This window comes from Pristiophorus japonicus, chromosome 4 (assembly GCF_044704955.1).
Source record: "Pristiophorus japonicus isolate sPriJap1 chromosome 4, sPriJap1.hap1, whole genome shotgun sequence".
Classification (NCBI taxonomy): domain Eukaryota; kingdom Metazoa; phylum Chordata; class Chondrichthyes; family Pristiophoridae; genus Pristiophorus; species Pristiophorus japonicus.
In genome coordinates this window covers 296,892,455-296,913,663 of record NC_091980.1, presented here as the reverse complement: position 1 = coordinate 296,913,663, position 21,209 = coordinate 296,892,455, and the positions used below count along the sequence as shown (strand labels likewise).

At 45.5% G+C, this 21,209-nt stretch overlaps 1 protein-coding gene across 7 annotated transcripts in view; it reads right to left on the bottom strand.

Moving 5' to 3' along the window:
- The window catches only part of fam161b (FAM161 centrosomal protein B), a 65,363-nt gene that overhangs the window by 3,484 nt on the left and 40,670 nt on the right, over positions 1–21,209 (bottom strand). For 3 of the 7 annotated variants that reach the window (XM_070879600.1, XM_070879594.1, XM_070879598.1), the window contains exons 7-11: positions 15,542–15,709; positions 9,153–9,252; positions 7,597–7,751; positions 5,551–5,637; positions 4,425–4,643 (exon numbers count right to left, since the gene is read on the bottom strand). In XM_070879600.1, coding sequence (XP_070735701.1) covers positions 4,454–4,643; positions 5,551–5,637; positions 7,597–7,751; positions 9,153–9,252; positions 15,542–15,709 — 700 coding nt within the window. In that variant the 3' untranslated portion in view covers positions 4,425–4,453. Of the gene's footprint in view, positions 1–488; positions 3,746–4,424; positions 4,644–5,550; positions 5,638–7,596; positions 7,752–9,152; positions 9,253–15,541; positions 15,710–21,209 lie in introns of those variants that run through there. The other 4 variants (XM_070879595.1, XM_070879597.1, XM_070879596.1 and 1 more) reach the window with 3 other exon arrangements.

Below are 21,209 nucleotides of genomic sequence, written 5' to 3'. Positions count from 1 at the left end.
TATTAAAAGAGATGGCGGAAGTTATAGCAGATGCATTTGTTATAATCTACCAAAATTCTCTGGACTCTGGGGAGGTACCAGCGTATTGGAAAGCAGCTAATGTAACACCTCTGTTTAAAAAAGGGGGCAGACAAAAGGCAGGTAACTATAGGCCGGTTAGTTTAACATCTGTAGTGGGGAAAATGCTTGAAGCTATCATTAAGGAAGAAATAACGGGACATCTAGATAGGAATAGTGCAATCAAGCAGATGCAACATGGATTCATGAAGGGGAAATCATGTTTAACTAATTTACTGGAATTCTTTGAGGATATAACGAGCATGGTGGATAGAGGTGTACCGATGGATGTGGTGTATTTAGATTTCCAAAAGGCATTCGATAAGGTGCCACACAAAAGGTTACTGCAGAAGATAAAGGTACGCGGAGTCAGAGGAAATGTATTAGCATGGATAGAGAATTGGCTGGCTAACAGAAAGCAGAGAGTCGGGATAAATGGGTCCTTTTCGGGTTGGAAATCGGTGGTTAGTGGTGTGCCACAGGGATCAGTGCTGGGACCACAACTGTTTACAATATACATAGATGACCTGGAAAAGGGGACAGAGTGTAGTGTAACAAAATTTGCAGATGACACAAAGATTAGTGGGAAAGCGGGTAGTGTAGAGGACACAGAGAGGCTGCAAAGAGATTTAGATAGGTTAAGCGAATGGGTTAAGGTCTGGCAGATGGAATACAATGTCGGAAAATGTGAGGTCATCCACCTTGGAGAAAAAAAAAACAGTAATTATTTGAATGGGGAGAAATTACAACATGCTGCGGTGCAGAGGGACCTGGGGGTCCTTGTGCATGAATCCCAAAAAGTTAGTTTGCAGGTGCAGCAGGTAATCAGGAAGGCGAATGGAATGTTGGCCTTCATTGCGAGAGGGATGGAGTACAAAAGCAGGGAGGTCCTGCTGCAACTGTACAGGGTATTGGTGAGGCCGCACCTGGAGTACTGCATGCAGTTTTTGTCACCTTAAGGAAGGATATACTAGCTTTGGAGGGGGTACAGAGACGATTCAGTAGGCTGATTCCAGAGATGAGGGGGTTACCTTATGATGATAGCTTGAGTAGACTGGGTCTTTACTCGTTGGAGTTCAGAAGGATGAGGGGTGATCTTATAGAAACATTTAAAATAATGAAAGGGATAGACAAGATAGAGGCAGAGAGGTTGTTTCCATTGGTCGGGGAGACTAGAACTAGGGGGCACAGCCTCAAAATACGGGGGAGCCAATTAAAACCGAGTTGAGAAGGAATTTCTTCTCCCAGAGAGTTGTGAATCTGGAATTCTCTGCCCAAGGAAGCAGTTGAGGCTAGCTCATTGAATGTATTCAAATCACAGATAGATAGATTTTTAACCAATAAGGGAATTGGAGCTGAGTCCACGGCCAGATCAGCCATGATCTTTTTGAATGGAGGAGCAGGCTCGAGGGGCTAGATGGCCTACTCCTGTTCCTAATTCTTATGTTCTTATGTAAAGCTCTGGGAAAATTCTTTCTCCTCACCTGAGGAATTTGGAGGAAAAATAGGAGGCAGCTTCTGACAGTAAAGAGCTGGGGTTACCTCAGCTTGTGCCCTGGAGGAGATTTTGTTTAATAACGATCCTGTAAACTGCCTTGGGAGGTTTAGCAACAAAGGCGCTATATAAATGCAAGATGTTAAGGGAACAACAGAAAACTTAGTAGTGTTGCTACTGTGGCCAGAGCCTCTTCGTGCAAGGAGAAAATAATTTTAAAATAAATAAAAGGAAAATAGCTGGAATGTACCTCCTTATCCTATCCCTCAATAATCTAATAGCATTGCTGCCTCAAGTTACACACAAGATTTCAATTTAGGTAATTAAAAAAAAACTTGCATCATATCATTCCAATTCTGACTCATTCTTTAAATCTTACTCTGCCATTTCCACAGCAATAAGGATTACTTCTAATTTAAACATATTGGAGTCAGACACTAAGTGTTTCCAATTAAAATGAAAACTTTTTTTTTTAATTCTATAGTTTAAAAAAAAGTTTTCCATAAAGTTGCCAGGTGGACATTTCAAACCAAGAAATATTACTTCCTGTGTCCATATCCTAATAACTAGTGGCCTGGCAGGATTCAACAAACCATAGTCGAAGAAGCTTGCTTCTTTGAGCTAGAACTGAAAGTTGTGCATGTGCGAGAGATTGAGAAGTGATTCGGTCACGTGTGTGCAGAGGCCTGAAAAATATAATAGAATGGTTACAGCACGGAAGGTGGCTATTTGGCCCGTTGGGGCCATGCCGGCTCTCTGCAAGAGCACCTCATCAAGTTCCACTACCCCTGCCCTTTCCCCATAGCCCTGCAATTTTTTTTCTTCCAGGTACTTATCCAACTCCCTTTTGAAAGCCACAATTGAGTCTGCCTCCACCATCCTTTCAGGCAGAGCATTCTAGATCCTAACCTGTAAAAAAGTTTATGTCGCCTTTGGCTCTTTTGCCAATCACCTTAAACCTGTGTCCTCTGGTTCTTGACCCTTCTGCCAATGGGAACAATTTCCCTCTTATCTACTCCGACTAGACCCCTCATGTTTTTGAACACCTCCATCAAATCTCCTCTCAATTTTCTCTGCTCGAAGGAGAACAACCCCAGCTTCTCCAGTTTATCCTTAAGATCTTTATGATGAAGCTAAATTACCCAAATTGTAGGAAGGGAGCAGGTAGTAAAGGGAGTGTGCTGTAGTTTATTCAGTTATTGGAAGATGGGATGGAGAATTATGGATTTATGATTTTTGTAGGTTTATATTATAAATTGATTTTTTAACCATTGTAATAATGTGGGTCCTGAAAAGTGTAATATTTTTCAGATTTGATTGGTTGCTTATTCATTCGGTGCATTGCAAATAGAAAATGTTTGCAAAGAATTAGAATAATTCTTATTTTAAGGATAGGATAAATTTGCAGGGTTGTGGGGAAAGAGCAAGGGAGTGGGACTAATTGGATAGTTTTTTCAAACAGCCAGCATGATACGGTAGCATAGTGGTTATGTTACTGGACTAGTAATCCAGAGATGTGATTTCAGATCCCACCATGGCAACCGGGGGAATTTAAATTAAGTTAATTAAATAAATCTGGAATTTTTTAAAAGCTAGAAGGTCATTGAATGCATTTAAGGTGAAGATAGACAGATTTTTGAAAGATAAGGGAGTCAAGGGTTATGGGGAGTGGGCGGGGAAGTGGAGTTGAGGCCAGGATCAGATCAGCCATGCAAAAGCAAAATACTGCGGACCCAGATTAACCTTTTTCTAACCATTACCATTTCAATTCGGCCCATCATCCCTTTTGAGTCCCTTACCTCTCCTGCCTTCCATCCCATCCCAGACCTTTCTTTTTGTTCTTTTCCTCCCCTTTCAGTGCTTTTTAAGAATCTGCTCTTTTCGAACATTCGCCAGTACTGACAAAGGGTCATCGACCCAAAACGTTAACTCTGCTTTTCTCTCCACAGATGCTACCTGACTCGCTGAGATTTCCAGCATTTTCTGTTTTTATTTCAGATCAGCCATGATCTTATGGAATGGCCTACTCCTGCTCCTATTTCTTATGAAAACTAGTCGATTGTCAGAAAAACCCAGTTGGTTCACTAATGTCCCTTAGGGAAGGAAATCTGCCGTCCTTACCTGGTCTGGCCTAGATGTGACTCCATACCCATATAGAAGTGTGGTCGACTCTTAACTGCCCTCTGAAATGGCCTAGCAAGACACACAGTAGTATCAAACAAAGTCAGCACTGTGGGAGTACTTTCACCACACGGACTGCAGCGGTTCAAGGCAGCAGCTCACCACCACCTTCTCAAGGGCAATTCGGTATGGGCAATAAATGTCAGCCTTACCAGCGACATCAACATCCCAGGAACGAACAGAAAAAAATAATAGGTCAAATGGCCTTGTTCTGGGATAGTATTTGTTTTAGTTGTTTTTAGGCAATAGGACAGTTGAAGCAAACAGCATACTTTGCTTCCTGCATTATGGGCATTACACACACCCAGCAGGGAGTTCCTGTACAGTAATGCCCTACAAACACACACCAGATGTAAAACTTAAATTCAAATATATAAATAAGATAACAGAGTCTTAGACATACTGCAAGGTACAGCTTGAGAAACATTACAATAATTGGTAAAAGTGAAGCTCAAGTGGTTCATCAGTGCTGTCTCAGCTCTAGTTGGCAGCATATTTGAAGGTGTATGTGCTTGGTTTCCAAAGTGACATGTCTCCCAGACACACGGGTAATAGACTCACTATTATGTTAAAACATCTAAGTCAGAGAGCACAAGTTGGAGGAAGTGCGATTGCAATTATTTCAATACAAAACATGGAGTCTCACGAGGCACAAAGGCAGAAAATTCTTTAAAAAGAATAGAATACTACACCTTTAACTGAAGTATAGAATGATTAGTACTATTCACAGGTTGAATTTTCTCTAGCACAAGAGTTGAGACTATTTTGCTTGTCGGAGTTAGAACTGTCCTCTTGCTCTCCATTCTCTTCTCCTTCATCCCTGTTCTGAATGTTATTTTCTTCTTCATCTTCCACTGATTTGATATTTTCCGAAGACTCACTCGTCCCGTCACTCCCGTGCTTTGCTCTGGTTTGGAGATAAATAAAAATAGGTTGCTCTTGGTTCTTGACTGGAGCCAATTAATATGAATGGGATCCTCAACAGGAGCAGTTGAATAGGAAATCCATCCCATCGGTGATGCTAACTTGCCATATTTAACATTGTAGATCCCGGAAAATCCAGCTGTCTGAAGCTCGTCACAGTTTCGCGTTTTGGAAACTCGGAAACCGGATTTTATTAAATAAAATTCGAGCCCCCATATTAAACATGTCAAATTGGCATCCCTGCCAAGTGAGCAGAACTGAATCAGCCAGTTGAGTAGCTCCCATTCGTGACTAATAAGTTCCTTATGTCAATGACTTAGCATGGACTATCCTGTTTACCACAAGATAATCAAAATAAAATTGAAGATTGAGGGGCAATGTGATTGAGGTATCTAAAATGATAAAGGGGTTCTATAGGGTAGGTACAGAGGCCCCAAATTTCCACATGATTTGCTCCTGATTTTTAGGAGCAACTGGTGGAGAACGGAGTATCTTAGAAATCGGAATTCTCCACATTTAAGTTTTCTGCAGTTCTAGTCAGGTAGAACAGTTTCACTTTGGAACAGAATTTTTTTTCAAAAGGGGGCGTGTCCGGCCACTGACGTCTGATTTGAAAGTTTCCACAGTGAAAACGTACTCCAAACTAACTTAGAATGGAGCAAGTGAAGATTTTTGTACGCTTGAAAAAACCTTGTCTACACTTTAAAAAAATCAGGCGCAGGTTACAAATTAGGTGTCGGGAACGAGGTGGGGGGGAGGGGGGGGGGGAAGGGAAGTCATTACATTCTACAATCAATCCTTAGTTATACTTATACAAATATTATACAAATAAATCCAACCTGAATAAAAATTTATAAACAAAGAAAAGATTAAATAAACCATGTTCCTATCTGTGTGAAAGTGCTTCAGGCAGGCCTTTCAGGCAGCGGTGTGGCGTCGGTCCCGACGGCAGGGGCAAGAAGCAGCAAGAAGCCTCAGTGCTGATCATGGAAGGGCAATGTGATTTTATTAAAAAATATTAAAAATTGAACAGCTACAAAGAATTTGAATAGTCTCAAACAAGTGCATGTGTCCCGTTTATCACAGTCTAGCTTTAATTACAGAATGAGTGGTGGAGATTGAAACGGTAACGAGTTGTAAAGGCTGAATTAAAATGCACAGTTGCTGCAGTAACACTGGTTAAAGAGCCAACATTAATTCACCAGGTGATTTATTCAGCAGTGCTGCTAAAAGCACTCCCTCACACACAGAAATATCAAGAAAATTAAAATGCAAGCCTTTGCAAGGGTTCAATAAACAAATTTTCACTTTTTCTGCAGCACTTTTAAAAATGGCCGAGTGCCAATGTTTACTTCAGACTGTGCGTGCGCGAACACTCCAACGCGCACGCGCAGGGTTGCCAGCACCAAAAAAACTCATTTAAATTGTACCCGCCCCCTCCTACTTACAAAATCGGCGCAAGTGGTAGGCTCTGCCCCCTGTGCGCCGCGCCAAGCAGACATCGAGCTGTAAGGAGCTCGAGAATACGCGTTTTTTTTCAGGCGCCGTTTTCGGCGCGAAAAACAGGGGCCCAGCTCGGAGGGGCGCCTTTTTCGCCGCATATGGAAACTTGGGGCCAGAGGAACTATTTCCTCTGGTGGGGGAAATGTAGAACAAGGGGACATAATTTAAAATTAGAGCCAGATCATTTAAGAGGGAAATCAGGCACGAAGGGTACTAGAAATCTGGAATTCTCTCCCCGAAAAGCTATGGATGCTGGGAAAATTGAAGCTTTCGAGGCTGAGATCAATGTTATTAGGTAAGGCTATCAAGGAATCTGGAGCTAAGGTGGGTAAAATGGGGTAGAGTTACAAAGCAGCCATGATCTAAGTGAATGGCAGATCAGGCTTGAGAGGATGAATGGCCTACTCCTTTCCCTAAAATACAGATTGTTTTACTGCTTTATTTCTGTGCATTGTAACAAATGCAAATGCAGCTTTAATTCGGGAATGTTTGCATAGTGGTTGTGTTATGTTACTGGACTATTGGTCCGGAGACATGACTTCAAACCTCAGCATGGCAGCTGAAGAATTTAAATTTGGTTAATTGAGTAAATCTGGAGTAAATCTAGTATCAGTAATGTTGACCATGAAACTATTGGATTTTTGTAAAAATCCATCAGGTTCACTAACATCCTTTAGGAAGGAAATCTGCCGTCCTTACCCGGTCTGGCCTATATGTGACTCCAGACCCACAGCAATGTGGTTGATTCTTAACTGCCCTCTGAAACTGCCCAGCAAGCCACTCAGTTACAGAAAACAATAATAAGAATAAAACCAGGCCGACCACCCAGCAGCGACCTCGTCACCGGCTTTGGACACGACATTCCCAGCTGATCTTGGACCTCAACTCCATTTTCCTGCCCGATTCCCATATCCCTTTATTCCTCTGGAGTCCAAAAATCTATCTCAATATACTCAATGACTGAACATCCACAGTCCTTTGGGGCAGAGAATTCCAAAGATTCACAACCCGCTAATTGAAGAAATTCCTCTTCATCTCAGTCTTAAATGGCCGACCCCTCATACTGTGACTATGCCCCCTAGTTCTGGACTCTCCAGCCAGGGGAAACGACCTCTCAACATCTACCCTGTCAATCCCCCTCAGAATCTTATATGTATCAGGGACTGATATGGGACTGCCTTCAATGGCAGAAGGCAGAACAACAGGGAAATAGCAGCAGTTCTGTGCATCTCCTGGGGTTTGTTTCATCTGTTCATGTGAACCCCACCCCTGCTGCCCCCTTTCCCCTCCCCTCTCCCCCCCCACCCCCTCCAGCAATTATATTTATTTCTTGCAATAACTCCATTGATGCACCAGTAATTCTCAATTTAGTTATATTTTGCCAGTACCCTGTAATAACCCAGTACCTTGAATATTTATGCCACAAACAAGTCTACCTGTAGTCGTTGTCAAAGTTGCGGTCTTCATCATCGGATAATACGAGAGGAATATCCACTATATTTCTTCCTTTATCCCAGACAAATTCTTCATCCACCCCAGCTTGCCGCAGTGTTTCACGGTATCGTCTCTCAGCCTCCGATGTGGCATTTTTCTAAAGAAAAAAAAAACAACCTTTTTGGCGCTGAGCAAAGATCAGTGGTACACTCTTTCACATGTAGATGGCGAATTTAAATCATTTTCAATCTTTTGTTTAATTGTCTCTCCAATAGTCTCCTTTCCCCGCCTGAATGCACCGACTTCCTTTGTTGGACAATAGTTTTATTGGTGGTAGGTGATGATCGCCTTCGGGGCACCTCACTCAAGTGCCCATTCTTCCAGTGTGAACCTCAACAGTGAGCGTCTGCAGGCTATTCGACTGTGGAGGCCAGCACAACTGACCCCAACACTATGCTCACCCGACGGCCACAACTGCAGATGTATTTAGATCACAATCAGAGTGGGAAACCTGGACGATATTCCCTTTCCAATTGCAGCACCACTATCAGAGGTTGTACGTGGGATCTTACCGGTCTGAATTTCTCAAAGATGGTGTTTTTAACCTCTAAAATAGTATTAATTTGAGAAGCCCTGAAGAAAAGTTTTTCAAAGATTTGCAGTGGGGAGGGAGAGAAGTGGTGCTGAAACTGGGCTCAGTGATCCCTGGGCTTGGTCCTTGTGCTCAGCAGCTATCCATTCTTCATCCCCCCCCATCACCCCACCCCCCCATTCCATGGAGACATATATAATGCCAAAGATGCACCCAAACTATCTACAATTGGAAATGCCGCCAGAAAGAGGTACCAGACAGCTGCTGCTGGCATCGGAACGGTACTGCAGTCGAAGTCACCACATTCAGGAGAGCAGCAGGAAAAGGAATTTGGAGGTAAATAAGTGTATGTATAGTAGCTAGTGATCGCTCTTATCGAGTTTACCTGGTTTCAAACATTCAGGGGTACCGGAACCCACAACAGACCTGTGGAGCCTCATTTCCAGTCAACATTATTGTCTCAGTGCCACCTTGACAAGTATATAGAAATATAGAAAATAGGTGCAGGAGCAGGCCATTCGGCCCTTCGAGCCTGCACCACCATTCAATATGATCATGGCTGATCATGCAACTTCAGTACCCCACCCCTGCCTTCTCTCCATACCCCCTGATCCCTTTAGCCGTAAGGGCCACATCTAACTCTCTTTTGAATATATCCAACGAAGTGGACTCAACAACTTTCTGTGGTAGAGAATTCCACAGGTTCACCACTCTCTGGGTGAAGAAGTTTCTCCTCATCTCGGACCTAAATGGCTTACCCCTTATCCTTAGACTGTGACCCCTGGTTCTGGACTTCCCCAACATTGGGAACATTCTTCCTGCATCTAACCTGTCCAATCCCGTCAGAATTTTATGTTTCTATGAGATCCCCTCTCATTCTTCTAAATTCCAGTGAATATAAGCCTAGTCGATCCAGTGGGCAATAAAGCTTTGTGCTTTATTACCCTCAACCATTTACTCCCTCACCTGCGTGACCTGTTCAAAGAGGTAGGGTCTGCTGCGGACTCGTCTCCTCATCTCCTCCAGTTCTTTCTTGTATTCCTTCTTCCTCTTGAGGTCAGTTTGCCTGAAGGTGAAATGACAACTAATTAATTAGAATCAACACACAGCAAGGTCTCACAAACTACAAGTGAGATGAAGGACCAGTTAATCTGCCTTTGATAGTGTTGGTTGACAAAGGAATGTTGGCACAACTCTCTTGCTGGTCTCTAAAATAATGCCAAACGATCATTTACATCCAGCTGAACAGAGATAATATAAATCTTGTCTAATTGTTGTTAATAATGGATATTGTAGATAAGCTGTTTTATCATATGCTATTGATAGTGATACATCTTTATATCTACATAACATAAGAACATAAGAAATAGAAGCAGGAGCAGGCCATTTGGCCCCTCAAGCCTGCTCCGCCATTCAATAAGATCTAATCTTGACCTCAATGCCACTTCCCTGCCCGCTCCCCATAACTCCCTTATAGTTCAAAAATCTGCTATCTCCACTTTAAATATATTCAATGAGCCAGCCTCCACAGCTCTCTGGGGTAACGAATTCCACAGACTCACGACCCTCAGAAGAAATTCCTTCTCATCTCCGTTTTAAATGGGCGACCCCTTATTCTGAAAATATGCCCCCGTCATGTTTGTAACCACAATGTGACACCACTGTATTACTGTATACACTAAACCTAGATGCACACTTTGACCACAAGGGGTGAACTTGTGGGAGACACTCCTTACCTGATCACACAGGTATAAAAAGGGAGGTCCCACCAGGGTCATCGTCTTTGGAGTCCTGTGAATAAAGAGTTAAGGTCACAGAGTGACCTTGTCCCCAGAATGTGCCTCGTGTGGTTTCATACTGTAGAGTAAGGACACTACATAGGCGACGAGAAACGGGAATTCACAACCCACGAGAATGGCCACCGATAGCACAGAGGAATGGTACTGTGTTGGGGAAGACTGGGACGATTTTGTCGAGAGGCTTAAGCAAAGCTTTGTTACGAAAGAATGGCTGGGGGATGCAGCGGCCGACAAGCGAAGGGCTCACCTTTTGACCAGCTGCGGACCAAAGACTTACGCGCTCATGAAGGACTTACTAGCACCCGAAAAGCCGGCGGACAAAACCTTTGAAGAACTTAGCAAATTCAAACTGGCGAGTAGCATACATATGGCCCGGCACAGATTCTACACCCACCGACGTCGTGAAGGACAGAGCATACCGGACTTCGTAGTGGATTCCGGCGTTTGGCCTGCCTCTGTAAGTTCACAGACACCTGCAGGGGGGAGATGCTAAGGGACTTCTTTATCGAGGACATCGGTCATGCGGGAATTTTCCGCAAACTAATTGAGACCAAGGATTTGATCTTGGAAGCGGTGGCGTTGCTAGCTCAAACTTTCATGGTGGGGGAGGAAGAGACGAAAATAACATACGCGCGCAATTCTGCCTCTAACGATGGATCAGGGAGTCAACATCATCAATGCAACTCAGAGCCCCGCAGGCAGGCAGGGGCAGTCCGACACTCCCCAGGCAGCAATAGACCCCAGAGTAGGACTTCAAAAAAGACAATGGCAGGCTGAACGGACATTCACGCCATCAAAGTGGACAATGCGGCCCGGGATAGGGCCATTGATACCCACTAATAGGGTACTTAAGAGCAGTCAAAGGGACAGTCAGCGCGGAATGCCTGGCCATAGTCCCTTAGTTCCCAACAATGGAAACTTTAACTCACTTTAACTGTGGGGGAAAACACTCAGCTAAATCTTGCAGATTTCAACAGTTTGTCTGCAGGAACTGTAATCTCAGTGGCCACTTAGCTCGAATGTGCAGGAAGTCTGCAACCAGACTAATATATGAGAAGGATGGACCAGAAGAGGGTTCTTTGAGGCAGGATGACTTTTGGGGCAAATCGATGGACACCGAGGTTCAGCGGGTCCATGTGGCGAATATTCACAGTTCATACACCAAAATGCCACCAAATGATGATGAGGGTTTTATTAAACGGTTTCCCAGTACGCATGGAGCTGGACACTGGGGCCAGCCAGTCACTCATGGGCGTTCAGCAATTTGAGAAGCTATGGCCACTTAAAGCCAGTAGACCCAAATTAGCACGTATTGAGACACAATTCCGGACATGCACTAAAGAAATCATTCCGGTGCTAGGCAGTGCAATGTTGGCTGTCACACACAATGGGTTAGTGAATCGGCTGCCGCTCTGGATTGTCCCGGACAATGGTCCCGCACTGTTGGGTAGGAGCTGGTTAGCCGAGATGAACTGGAAATGGGGGGGATGTTCACACAATGTCATCTGTGGAGTGAAGTTCGTGCTCACAAGTCCTGCAACAATTCGATTCACTATTCCAACCTGACGTCAGGACTTTCAAAGGCACTAAAGTAGTGATACACATCACTCCGGACGCCAGGCCAGTGCACCACAAAGCCAGAGCGGTGCCGTATGTGATGCGGGAAAAGATCGAGAGCGAATTGGACCAGCTGTTGAGAGAGGGCATCATCTCGCGTGTTGAATTCAGCGACTGGGTGAGCCCCATCGTTCCCATCCTAAAAGCGGATGGGTCTGTCAGGATTTGTGGCGACTAGAAGGCCACCATCAATCGGGTGTCCCTACAATACCCACTCCAGAGAGCGGAGGACCTCTTCGCCACGCTGGCAGGCGGCAAGCTGTTCATCAAGTTGGACCTCACTTCAGCCTATATGACCCAGGAACTGGCCGACGAATCTAAACTACTGACCACCATCACCACGCACAAGGGACTGTTCGTTTATAACAGGTGCCCGTTTGGCATTCGATCAGCGGCCGCGAATTTTCAACGAAACATGGAAAGCCTGCTTAAATCCATTCCTTGAACGATCGTATTCCAGGACGACATCCTCATCACAGGTCGAGACACCGAGGAACACCTCCACAACCTGGAGGAGGTGCTATGCCGACTGGACCGGGTAGGCCTGCGACTCAAGAAGTCTAAATGTGTGTTCTTAGCTCATGAGGTTGAGTTTCTGGGCAGGAGGGTTGCTGCAGATGGGATTCGGCCTACTGAATCCAAAACAGAGGCGATTTGACGAGCACCCAGGCCCTGCAACACATCAGAGTTGCGTTCATTCCTGGGACTGTTGAGCAATTTCGGGAACTTTCTGCCGAACTTGAGCACGTTGTTGGAGCTGCTACACGTGCTCCTGCGTAAGGGTTGCGATTGGTTTTGGGGGGACTGTCAGGAATGGGCTTTTGATCGGGCGCGAAACCTACTTTGTTCAAACAAGTTGTTGACCCTGTACGACCCCCGTAAAAAACTGGTTCTGGCATGTGATGCATCGTCCTATGGGGTTGGGTGCGTGTTGCAGCAGGGCAATGCTGAGGGTTAACTACAACCTGTGGCTTATGCCTCCAGGTCGCGCTCTCAAGCAGAACGGGGATATGGGATGGTCGAGAAGGAAGCGCTTGCATTTATCTATGGTGTAAAAAAAATGCATCAGTACCTCTTTGGTAGGAAGTTTGAATTAGAGACGGACCACAAGCCATTAACATCCCTGTTGTCAGACAGCAAGGCTATCAATGCCAACGCATCAGCTCGCATACAGCGATGGGCTCTCACGCTGGCTGCTTATGACTACTCCATCCGGCACCGGCCCGGCACTGAAAACTGCGCCGACATGTTCAGCAGGCTTCCACTGGCCACCACTGAGGGGGCAGCGGAGCAAAGCGCCGAGATGGTCAAGTCGATGCCTTTGACAGCGCAGACTCCCCCATCACAGCCCGCCAGATCAAAATCTGGACAAACAGAGATCCCCTCCTATCCCTGATTAAGAAATGTGTCCTGACTGGGGATTGGGCGCCCGCACACAGAGCATGCCCTGAGGAGCTCAGACCGTTCCACAGACGGATGGATGAGCTCTCCATCCAAGCCGACTGCCTACTATGGGGCAGCAGGGTGGTTATGCCCCAGAAGGGCAGGGAGGCATTCATCAGGGAACTCCACAGCAAGCACCCAGGCATTGTGCTGATGAAGGCCATTGCCCGGTCACACGTTTGGTGGCCTGGAATTGATTCAGACCTGGAACACTGTGTTCGCAGGTGCACGACGTGTGCTCAGCTGGGTAATGCCCCCAGGGAGGCCCCGCTCAGCCCGTGGCCCTGGCCCACCAGGCCATGGTCACGCATTCATGTTAACTACGCGGGTCCGTTCATGGGAAAGATGCTCCTTAATTGTGGTAGATGCGTACTCGAAATGGATCGAGTGCATCATTCTGAATTCATGCACGTCATCCACCACTGTGGAAAGCCTACGTGCGATCTTTGCTACCCATGGCTTGCCGGACATCCTCATTAGTGATAATGGCCCATGTTTCACAAGCTACGAATTCCGAGAGTTTATGTCGGGCAATGGCATCAACCACGTCAGGACTGCGCCATTCAAGCCGGCCTCCAATGGCCAGGCGGACGTGTGGTCCAAATCACTAAGCAAGGTGTGCTCAGGATTCAAGGACCCTCCCTACAATGCCACCTATCGCGTCTCCAGCTGGCCTATAGATCCCGACCGCACTCGCTCACGGGGGTCCCGCCCGCAGAGCTACTAATGAAACGGACACTCAAAACTCGGTTGTCCCTCATTCACCCAGTCCTGACCGACATAGTTGAGGGCAAGCGCAAGTCACAAAACGAGCACCATGACCGTAATTCGAGGGGGAAATGTATAGAAATAAATGATCCTGTATTCGTCCTCAATCATGCCATGGGGCCCAAATGGCTTGAGGGCAATGTAATTGACAAAGGGAGTAGGGTCATCGTGGTAAAACTCACCAATGGTCAGATATGCCGTAAGCATCGGACCAAGTAAAAAAAAAAGGTTCAGCATCGACACGAAGGAACCTGAAGACCATGAGATGGAGCTCACAACACTGCCAGTGAACGAGCAACAAGAGGAATCAGAAGAATGCACAGTCCCTGCGGTCAGCCCGGACAGGCCAAAATCACCAAAGATGACAGACACTCACGTCAGTGTCCAACAACCAGAGCCCCAACTGCGGCGCTCCACGAGGGTGCGTAGGCCACCTGAAAGACTAAATCTATGATTCCAATAAGACTTTGGGGGGGGGTGGGGGGGAAGGGGATGTCATGTATGTAACCACAATGTAACATCACTGTATTACTGTATACACTCAACCTAGATGCACACTTTGACCACAAGGGGTGAACTTGTGGGAGACACTCCTTACCTGATCACACAGGTATAAAAAGGGAGGTCCCACGCAGGGTCATCGTCTTTGGAGTCCTGTGAATAAAGAGTTAAGGTCACAGAGTGACCTTGTCCCCAGAATGTGCCTTGTGTGGTTTCATACTGTAGAGTAAGGACCTTACACCCCCTAGTTCTAGATTCCCCCACGAGGGGAAACATTCTCTCTGCATCTATCCCATCAAGCCCCCTCAGTACCTTATACATTTCAATAAGATCACCTTCATTCTTCATCTTGGGCAAATGCATGGCAGATGAAGTATAATGTGGATAAATGTGAGGTTGTCCACTTTGGTGGTAAAAACAGAGAGACAGACTATTATCGGAATGGTGACAGATTAGGAAAAGGGGAGGTGCAACGAGACCTGGGTGTCATGGTACATCAGTCATTGAAGGTTGGCATGCAGGTACAGCAGGCGGTTAAGGCGGCAAATGGCATGTTGGCCTTCATAGCGAGGGGATTTCAGTACAGGGGCAGGGAGGTATTACTACAGTTGTACAGGGCCTTGGTGAGGCCACACCTGGAGTATTGTGTACAGTTTTTGTCTCCTAACTTGAGGAAGGACATTCTTGCTATTAAGGGAGTGAAGCGAAGGTTCACCAGACTGATTCCCGGGATGGCGGGACTGACATATCAAGAAAGACTGGATCAACTGGGCTTGTATTCACTGGAGTTCAGAAGAATGAGAGGGGATCTCATAGAAACGTTTAAAATTCTGATGGGTTTAGACAGGTTAGATGCAGGAAGAATGTTCCCAATGTTGGGGAAGTCCAGAACCAGGGATCACAGTCTAAGGATAAGGGGTAAGCCATTTAGGACCGAGATGAGGAGAAACTTCTTCACCTAGAGAGTGGTGAACCTGTAGAATTGTTGAGGCCAATTCACTAAATATATTCAAAAAGGAGTTAGATGTAGTCCTTACTACTATAGGGGGATCAAGGGGTATGGCGAGAAAGCAGGAATGGGGCACTGAAGTTGCATGTTGTCATGAACTCATTGAATGGTGGTGCAGGTTCGAAGGGCCGAATGGCCTACTCCTGCACCTATTTTCTATGTTTCTATCTAAGATCATCTATACAGCTAACAAGTAGTACAGCAAGAACTGCACAAACCTATACTGCTTCAATGTTTCTTTGTAGGTCTCTGCTAGGCTTTGATGAGGGTCCATAGCTTTAGCCCGCACCAATAATGTTTTGCTCATGTCCTGGGTATTCATCTTGTACTTCTCCATCCATTGAGCTTTCTCCAGTTTCTGCTTATCCCGTTCTTCCAGGGATTTTCTACGGGATAAAATCAGATCATCTATTCAAAGGGCTATTTTCAAATCAAATACAGCAATGCTTTCCTGGTGCTAAAGTGCATGTGTCCTGACCCAGAGGTGGATTTGCCTTCCTAACCTTTCTGCCATACAGGCTAATTTTATCAGATCCTTAGCCTAAGTACCTGGAAGAATCACCGCAGCAGAATGGAGATGCAGAGCAAATGACGGGCAAGTGTAGGAGTGTTCATTTTCTTATTTTGCAGTATTTTCTTTCTTTGTAGCCACACACCATTTCCCCCACAAAGAACACGGATATGCTATTTGCTGCTTTTTATCTGGCTTCATTCCTTGATTTGCCCTGGATGAACCAGAACTTTCTCCAGCTCTACATCAACAAATAGAAACCACCCTACTGAACAACCACCAGAAACATAGACCCTGAAATTTACAGGGCTGTGTGTTCAGAGTGGAGGTGGGGGAGAGGGGAAATATGGATGGGAAACCCGGCAGGACAGGTTTCCCAAACCTCCTGAAGTTAACTTTCTTCTCCAGGTTTCCTGCCCTGATTGGCTGCAGCACAAGCAAGCAGCAGAGGAACAGGTAAAGAGAGATCGTGGAGGGGGGTTTTGGTGGTGGGGGTGGGAGAGATCGCGGAGGGGTAAAAGATTCAACTCTACATCCAGTCAGTCACCAAGACCATCTCCATAACATCACCTACGTTGCTAACTCACCCCGTCGCCAATCATGTCTTTACTAACTTGAAGCTTGATTTCTCCTGTGCTCTCCACTTGCCTCTTCAGCTCCACATTGTAGAAACTTAATTTATCCATCACTCTGCCAATCGAATGCTATCCTAAGCCAAGACCCACACACCTATCGGTCCTGTCCTTGCCCATCTCCAATGACTCACTGACTTTAACATCCTTATTCTCGTTTTTAGATGCCTTCATGGACCCACACCACCTCTATCATGTTCTTTAGCCCTACGCTCAGCATGCATTCTGGTCTATTGTGTGTTACAATCCCTCACACTCCACCCTCAGGATATAGAGCTTCTGCCATCAACTCTGTGCTCTTGAACTCTATTCCTAAATCCCTCCACCGCACACCCCATCTTCAACGTCCTCCTCAAAAGTTTCTGCTTTTACTGTGCCTTTAATCATTTCCTGTAACTTCTCCCATTACCTGCTCGTTCCTCTCCAAATTCCTGGAACGCACGGTGGGACATTTGTTATAGGACCAAGAGCTGGAAAGTGGGATTAGGCTGGATAACTCTTTTTCGGCTGGCACAGACACAATGGGCTGAATGGCCTCCTGCTGTGCCGTGAATGTCTACAATTCTATCATACAAGTATAGTTATAATTGGCTGCTATACAAGTGCAAGTTGTTGTTGGCTGCTATACAAGTGTAAATTGTAGTTGGATGTTTCATATGTGTAAGGTGTGTTTGGCTGCTATATAATCAAGTTGTTGTTGGGAATTATACAAGTTTACGTTGATGATATTGCTGGCTAATATGCAAGTATGTATAAATTGTCGCTATTGGCTGCTACATATTGTTGATTGCTATACAAGTGTAAGTTGTTGGATGTTTCATGAGTTTAAGTTGTATTTGGCTGCTATTTAAGTCTAGGTTGTTATTCGCTGTTATACAGTACAAGTGTAAAATGCCACCTACTGTTGTTGGCTGTTATACAAGTATAAGTTGTTGCTTGTCTCTCCGAGCTTATCTTGTCAAGGAGACCCACTTCCTGCTCCCTCGACCCTATTCCTGGCGCTGACCACACAACTTCCCTTCCTGGCGCCCACGTTAGCCAATATTGCTAGCGGTTCCCTCTTCTCGGGTATTGTCCCTCTCCCCATCATATCTGACGTCATCACCACCCCCTCCTCAAAAAACTCATCATTGACCCCACTGCCCTTGCAAACTACCGCCCCATTTCCAATACAAAGGCAAAATACTGCCGATGCTGGAAATGTGAAATATAAACAGAAAGTGCAGACTGGGCCCATCTCCAACCTCCCTTTGCTCTACAAAAGCTGCAAACGTGTTGTCACCTCCCAAATCTATGCCCATCTTTCATGCAACTCCATGTTTGAACCCCTCCAAACAGGTTTCCATCCCTGGCACAGCACTGAAAGGGCCCTGAAACGACTGAAAAGTCACAAATGACATCCTATGTGACCGTGGTAAACTATTCCTCCTCACCCCCTCGACCTGCCTGCAGCTTTTGACACTGTTGACCACACCATCCTGCTCCAACGCCTCTTCCGCTGTCCAACTGGGTGGGACTGCACTGGCCTGGTTCCATTCCTATCTATCCAGTCATAGCCAGAGAATCACCTGCAGTGGCTTCTCTTCCCGGACTTGCACCGTTACCTCTGGAGTTCCCCAAGAATCTATACTTGGCCCCCTCCTATTTCTCATTTACATGTTGCCCCCTCGGGAGACATCATCCAAAAACACACTATGTGAAACATCAGGTTTAACACGGCCGCTGATGACAGCCAGCTCTACATAACCGTCACCTCTCTCTCTCTCAACACCGCCATTGCCTCTGATTTGTCGTGCAGCTTGACCGACATCCAGTATTGGATGAGCAGAAATTTCCTCCAATCAAATCTTGGGAAGACCGAAGCCTACATTAAAGGCGCTATACAGTGCAAATTGTTTAATACGTTTCAGTTGGCGGTTATACAAGTATTAATTGTTTTTGGCTGCTCCCTCTCTGATTTCTGGGATGCATGTCAAGGCCCAGTGCCTTTTCCACTTTGAGTTCCACCAATATTTTCATTTTGTAAGAAATGTAAAAGGGTCATGGGGAAAGGGCGGTGGAACTGGATAAAGTGGATGGATGTGATGGGCTTAATGGTCTCCTTCTATGCTGTAAAACTGATTCTATCAATATAGAGCTAATTCCAGTGAGTTGAAAAAGGACCTGGCCCAGGTGGATTGGAATCAAAGATTGGCAGGTCAAACAATAAATAAGTCTTCAAAGAGGAGATGGTTCGGGTACAGACTAGACACATTCCCACGAGAGGAAAAGGAAGGGCACCCAAAGATAGAGCTCTCTGGATGACTAAAGATATAGGGGCCGATTTTCAGCAGCCTACCGCCCGCTGCCGCCCACTCCCGCCAATATTCCTCCTGCAGATCCGCCCAGTGCCACTTTGGAGGTGGGAGGGGAGAGCCACCGGGAACCGCCCGCTGATGTCAGCGGCCGGCCGAGTGGCACAACAGAGCTCCCGCCCGCCCGCAGGCTGGTCCCCGACGGTAAGTCTGAAGAACCTGAAAAAAAGGTAAGTGAACAATTAAAAACATTTTTTTTTTTTAACAGCGACTTACCTGCATGGGGTCTCTGGAAGGTCTTCGGATCATTTTTGTATATTTTATTTGTGATTTTTATTTTCAGGTCTTTGACCCTCCGTGGGCCCGACTCCATCTCAGTGGCACTTGGGCGGCAAGCGCCTCTGCCGCCGAGAAAGCGACCTCCCGCCCAGATTGACGGCGCATGTCATTCATTTGCCGCCCGCCAACCATCAAGGGACCTTCTTCATGAATATCCCGGCCAAAGCACCGTCCGGTACCTCGGAGGCCATCGGCGGCACTTTGGCGGGCGGAAGCCTTGCTGAAATTCGGCCCAATAGACATTAAAATGAAACAGAAAAAGGCTTCTGATAAATGTCAGGTTCAGTAGAGAACCAAGCTGAAAAAGTACTGAAAAAGGAAATGAGGGGTAAAGAGAGAGTATGAGAATAGATTAGCGGATAACATAAAAGGGAGCCCTAAAGTCTTTTATAAACATATAAATATTAAAAGGACAGTCAAAGGAAGGGTGGGGCCAAATAGGGACCAAAAAGGAGACATTCTTATGGAGGTAGAGGGCACAAAATTTATATTTTGCATCTGTCTTCACTAAAGAAGAACATGCTGCCAATGTCACAGTGAAGAAGGAGGCAGTAGAGAAATTGGATAGGATAAAGATAGATAAAGAGGAGGTACTTATAAGGTTGGCAGTGCACAAAGTAGAAGAGTCGACCATTCTGGGTGGGATGTTAAACAAAGGGGACTACAGTGGGATGAGGGCAGAGTTGGCTAAAGTAGACTGGAAACAAGGACTATACGGTGGCACAATTGAGGAACAGTGGAGGACTTTTAAGGAGCTCTTTCATAATGCGCAACAAAAATATATTCCAGTGAAAAAGAAGGGCGGCAAGAGAAGAGATAACCAGCCGTGGATAACCAAGGAAATAAAGGAAAGTATCAAATCAAAGACCAATGCGTATAAGGCGGCCAAGGTTAGTGGGAAACTAGAGGATTGGGAAAATTTTAAGCAACAGCAAAGAATGACTAAAAAAGCAATAAAAAAAGGGAAGATAGATTACGAAGGTAAACTTGCGCAAAACATAAAAGCAGATAGTAAAAGCTTTTACAGATATATAAAACGGAAAAGAGTGACTAAAGTAAATGTTGGTCCCTTAGAAGATGAAAAGGGGGATTTAATAATGGGAAATGTGGAAATGGCTGAGACCTTAAACAATTATTTTGCTTCCGTCTTCACAGTGGAAGACACAAAAACCATGCCAAAAATTGCTGGTCATAGGAATGTGGGAAGGGAGGACCTTGAGATGATCACTATCACTAGGGAGGTAGTGCTGGACAGACTAATGGGACTGAAGGTAGACAAGTCCCCTGGTCCTGATGAAATGCATCCCAGGGTATTCAAAGAGATGGCGGAAGTTATAGCAGATGCATCGGTTATAATCTACCAAAATTCTCTGGACTCTGCGGAGGTACCAGCGGATTGGAGAGCAGCTAATGTAACGCCTCTGTTTAAAAAGGGGGCAGGCAAAAGGCAGGTAACTATAGGCCGGTTAGTTTAACATCTGTAGTGGGGAAAATGCTTGAAACTATCATTAAGAAAGAAATAGCGGGACATCTGGATAGGAATAGTGCAATCAAGCAGACGCAGCATGGATTCATGAAAGGGAAATCATGTTTAACTAACTTACTGGAATTCTTTGAGGATATAACGAGCATGGTGGATAGAGGTGTACCGATGGATGTGGTGTATTTAGATTTCCAAAAGGCATTCGATAAGGTGCCACACAAAAGGTTACTGCAGAAGATAAAGGTACGCGGAGTCAGAGGAAATGTATTAGCATGGATAGAGAATTGGCTGGCTAACAGAAAGCAGAGAGTTGGGATAAATGGGTCCTTTTCCGGTTGGAAATCAGTAGTTAGTGGTGTGCCACAGGGATCAGTACTGGGACCACAACTGTTTACAATATACATAGATGACCTAAAAGAGGGGACAGAGTGTAGTGCAACAAAATTTGCAGATGACACTAAGATTAGTGGGAAAGCGGGTTGTGTAGAGGACTCAGAGAGGCTGCAAGGAGATTTGGATCGGTTCAGCGAATGGGCTAAGGTTTGGCAGATGGAATATAATGTCGGAAAGTGTGAGGTCATCCACCTTGGGAAAAAAAACAGTAAAAGGGAATATTATTTGAATGGG